The 4,219-nt window shown below is 36.2% G+C and overlaps 1 protein-coding gene across 1 annotated transcript; it reads left to right on the top strand.

Moving 5' to 3' along the window:
* Nucleotides 1-836: 836 nt before the first annotated feature.
* Nucleotides 837-3,987, top strand: LOC107901918 (putative receptor-like protein kinase At4g00960). Its single transcript, XM_016828098.2, has 7 exons — nt 837-1,713; nt 1,912-2,049; nt 2,141-2,262; nt 2,377-2,587; nt 2,709-2,946; nt 3,074-3,224; nt 3,306-3,987. Exons 1-7 carry the CDS (start codon nt 894-896, stop codon nt 3,633-3,635), a joined length of 2,010 nt encoding a protein of 669 aa, XP_016683587.2. The 5' UTR covers nt 837-893; the 3' UTR covers nt 3,636-3,987.
* Nucleotides 3,988-4,219: the final 232 nt, after the last annotated feature.

Raw genomic sequence — 4,219 nt, forward strand, 5'->3', positions numbered from 1 at the left:
TTCAAACTTTTCTCGTTTTTAGTTTTATTTTATAAATAATAATTTATTTAATGTACATATGGTCTTGTTCCCTAGTCCTCGTCAAATTTGTTAAGCGTTGGGCATTACCTTTGTGCACAACCAATGGCACCAATAACTCTTACTTCGAATTTTTTGATTTCCACATCTTTCATTGTTGTGCCATCCAACTCGAAATCAGTTATAGAGCTATCAGCATGGCTTTTTGCCTACTGGGTCTCTAAGACTTCATCCTCACTTGTATATCTCCAATCGTGTTCGCCTTCAAGCTACAGTCTTTGACCCAGCTTGAACACACTGGTTGTTAATGTTGAAAAAAAGAGAAAAAACTGAATTTGCTTAAGTCTTCTTCATGGTTTGTCTCTTGAATTGTTTTATTTATAAGGTTGTTAATTTTATTTATAAAATTATTATTTTTATAAATAAATTCAATGTTAGAAAATGGGTATTGATTTATTCAAAAATATTTTTATAATTTTGTATCTATTTTTGTAAAATCTTATATATTCTTATCAAAAAAATAAACTTATATATATAATTTTTTAAAGTTTTCTAATTTCTAAATTTTTAATATTAAAGACTAAGTTAACATAATGTGAAAAGTTAAAGGTTAAATTTGTTAAATTTTTTAAATTAAAATTAAATTGATAAAATTTATAAATATTAGAAGGATAAATTTATTATTATTCTAATAAAAAATCTTTCATCATTAGATGAGTGGCCAGAATATTAAATTTTAATAAAGCTAATGATTAAAATAGAAAATTTTAAATCCAATACGTTAAAGGATATGACCATTTCGTTTACCCTATTTTTTATAACATTGTAAAAAAAATTCCTGTCGTAATAAAATTAATTGAGAAATTAAAAAAAAAATGGTGATGGTTGATTCCTTCACCAGACTCTTTGTTGTAGCTGTGTGTCTTTCAACCTTTAGCTTCGGCAGTTTAGAGGCTCTAACGCGATGGTACTACTTCTGTTCCAACGCAACCACTTTGACCGGAAACATCGTCTATGCCGCGAATGTCGATCAGCTCTTCTCTTATCTCTCAACCAACGCGACGGAGCACGACGGATTCTTCAACACCACCGCGGGACAGGAGCCTAACATGGTGTATGGTCTCTTTCTCTGCCGTGGGGATGCCCGTCCTGAAATATGCCGTGACTGCATCAACCTTGCTGCTGCCGATGTAGTTAAACTTTGTCCTAACCAAAGTTGGGCTATTATTTGGTATAACAAGTGCATGCTACGTTACTCGAACCGGTCCATCTTTTCCTCCATGGCTGAAAGACCTAATGTAACTTTGTCGTACTGGGTAGACGCCATGGAACCATACCGCTTTAACCGGCTGGTTGCAACTGTGATGAAAGATATTGCAACTCGGGCTCCAAACGCTACATCCAGGACTAAAAAGTTCGCTACGAAAGAGGCAACTTTTAATGCGTTCCAAACACTTTACAGCCTAGCACAGTGCACACCCGACATTTCCAGTGAGGATTGCTACAGATGCCTCCAGGACGCTATTGCAGACTTGCAATTCCATTTAGGTGGAAAGCAATCAGGATTTGCTATGTACCCTAGCTGTACTGCACAATATCACACAAGCCCTTTCTATAGCCTAAACCAAACTGGATTAGCTAAGCCCCCAGTCTCGCCTCAACATCCTCTTCTACTCCCTCCACCTCCTCCTCCAGGTCGGTGTAATAGATCAAAGTAGTGTCGTCGATGCATCATTTACTCAAAATTTGTTTTAAATTCGCTTTACTTAATCTCCTCTGCTTTTGTGGTAACATTGAATAGGTTTTCTTTATGTAGTGAGTGTGAACCGGAGTATCATTGTATCACTATAACGAGTTCTATCAATAATTTTCAAACCATTCTTCCTTATTCAGGTAGAAGGGGGATATCATCACAGAGAGTGATCAAAATAGTTGTTTCAACGGTTGGCTTCTTGGTTTTGTCCTGTTTCTTATGTTGTGTTCTTGGTTGGAAAGCAACCAAGAAACTAACTGCGCGAAAAAACAGAAATGGTAAGCCAAAATATGTAATATGATTCAACTCAAAAATCACCATTATATTTGCTTAGAAGCCAATGACTTTCACAATTTATATAATTTGCAGATGAACTCAAAGCCATGGCATCGCAATCTCTGAGATTTGATTTGATTATAATTGAAGCTGCTACAAAAAACTTCGCTGAAGTTAACAAGATCGGTGCTGGTGGATTTGGCAGTGTATATAAGGTGAGGGAAATGGTATGATCGTATAAAATTATCTCCACTCTTTTTGGTTAAAGATTTAGAGATAGCCCCAAGGTTGATTGTTTCATAAAGAATTATTGTGCTTGACACGGTTAGGGTATACTTACTGATGGACAAGAAATAGCTGTGAAGAGACTATCAACAAGCTCGGGTCAAGGTGCTGATGAGTTTCAGACTGAAGTTGTATTGGTAGCCAAACTTCAGCATCGGAATCTTGTGAAGCTATTAGGGTATTGCCTAGAAAGAAAAGATAAGATGCTTATCTATGAACTTGTGCCCAACAAAAGCCTTGATCACTTCATATTTGGTTTGGCCCTTTCACACAGACAGATATGCATGCATGCTTTTATTTTCACCAAAATAACCTGTTTATGACCTATTGATCATGACAAACAACATTTACTTTTTCTTTTGCTCTTTCATTTCAGATCTTGAAAAACAAAGACAGTTAGTTTGGCCCCTACGATACAAAATAATTAAAGGAATTGCTCGAGGGCTTTTATACCTTCACTCAGATTCGCGTCTCAAAATCATACACCGTGATCTTAAAGCTGGTAATATTCTATTAGACGAGGACATGACCCCAAAGATTTCTGATTTTGGTATGGCAAAGATTGTTGGGGAGAATAAAAGCCTACAACATACCAAGAGAATCGCCGGCACATAGTAAGTTAATTTCCATTCAATTGCATTTAACTTTCACTTATGCAAATCTCTGTTTTGATATTGCTGCATTATATTGACAAAAAATCTACTAAGTTCTGGGTTAATTACTGACGCTTTTATGTTGCAGTGGTTACATGTCTCCAGAATATGCTGTGCATGGACTATTCTCTGAAAAGTCTGATATATATAGTTTCGGTATTTTGATGCTGGAAATTGTATGTGGCAAAAGGAATACAAGTTTCTGTCACTCTGCGCATGCCGAAAACCTTCTAACTTACGTAAGTCTAAGAGGATCCAACACTTGCACCCGACTTCAAATAATTGTGTACTGAGAAGTGTTATATGGTGGTTGTTTGCAGGTATGGAGACAATGGAAAAATGGGACACCGATAGAAGTGATGGATTCAGCCTTAAGAGATTCTTATGTAAGCAATGAAGTTGCAAGGTGCATTCACATCGCCTTGTTGTGCGTTCAACAAGATCCAGAAGCAAGGCCACCAATGGCGAAAGTTGTTCTCATGCTCAGCAGTTCCTCGGTTACTTTGCCATCACCTCAAAGAACAGCATTCTATTTTGGCACCATTACTGAAGGAAAGCCTTCGATTTTGAATTATAAATCTGATCAATCAACAAGTAGTGCCTTGGCCACAGTTAACGAGACGTCCCTTACTGAACTATCCCCTCGTTAAATCCGATGAGTGTGTAATGGATGATCATGATGAAGCTCGACAGCATTTTCTATAAATATACATAATCTTTGTAATAGGCCAATTTCGGCCTGGCTAAAAAACCATTTACATAGCCCAAATAATTCGACCCAATAAGACCTAAATTGCTAACCCTAATCTGTTAGCCAAAAAAACACAAAGGGTATAGCAGAAACCCTAGTAGCCGCCGCAGCAATCTCACCCTCGCACGCCGCTGCAAATGGCGCGCATGCGCTCCTCCAAGCATGTACCTGCAAAAGGCAACAAGCAGTATAAGCAAGAAAATCAAGAAAATTGTAAATCAAGAAAATAATAGAATGATTTTTTTCCTTTATTTTCTTGTTTCATTACGGCTATAAAAAGCCAATTAAAATATGTAAAAAGGGGATTCAGTGAAGGAGATACAAAGAAAAAGAGAGAATAGATCCAAAAATATTTGAATAACAGAGGTGATTATTTTTTTTGGTTTACTTTGTGGGCGTATGTTTTATTTAATTATTCATTTAGTTTTATTTATTTTTTTTATTTTTTTAACTTAAAACATAAAAGGAAGAGGGGAAACTTAC

Source organism: Gossypium hirsutum, chromosome D06, assembly GCF_007990345.1.
Source record: "Gossypium hirsutum isolate 1008001.06 chromosome D06, Gossypium_hirsutum_v2.1, whole genome shotgun sequence".
Lineage (NCBI taxonomy): Eukaryota > Viridiplantae > Streptophyta > Magnoliopsida > Malvales > Malvaceae > Gossypium > Gossypium hirsutum.

Excerpts from the sequence above, each read along its gene's own strand:
- LOC107901918 (XM_016828098.2), top strand. The coding sequence starts at position 894 with ATGGTGATGGTTGATTCCTTCACCAGACTCTTTGTTGTAGCTGTGTGT. Across the intron at positions 1,714-1,911 it reads CCCTCCACCTCCTCCTCCAG|GTAGAAGGGGGATATCATCA; the intron begins GTCGGTGTAATA and ends TTCCTTATTCAG. Across the intron at positions 2,263-2,376 it reads GATTTGGCAGTGTATATAAG|GGTATACTTACTGATGGACA; the intron begins GTGAGGGAAATG and ends TGACACGGTTAG.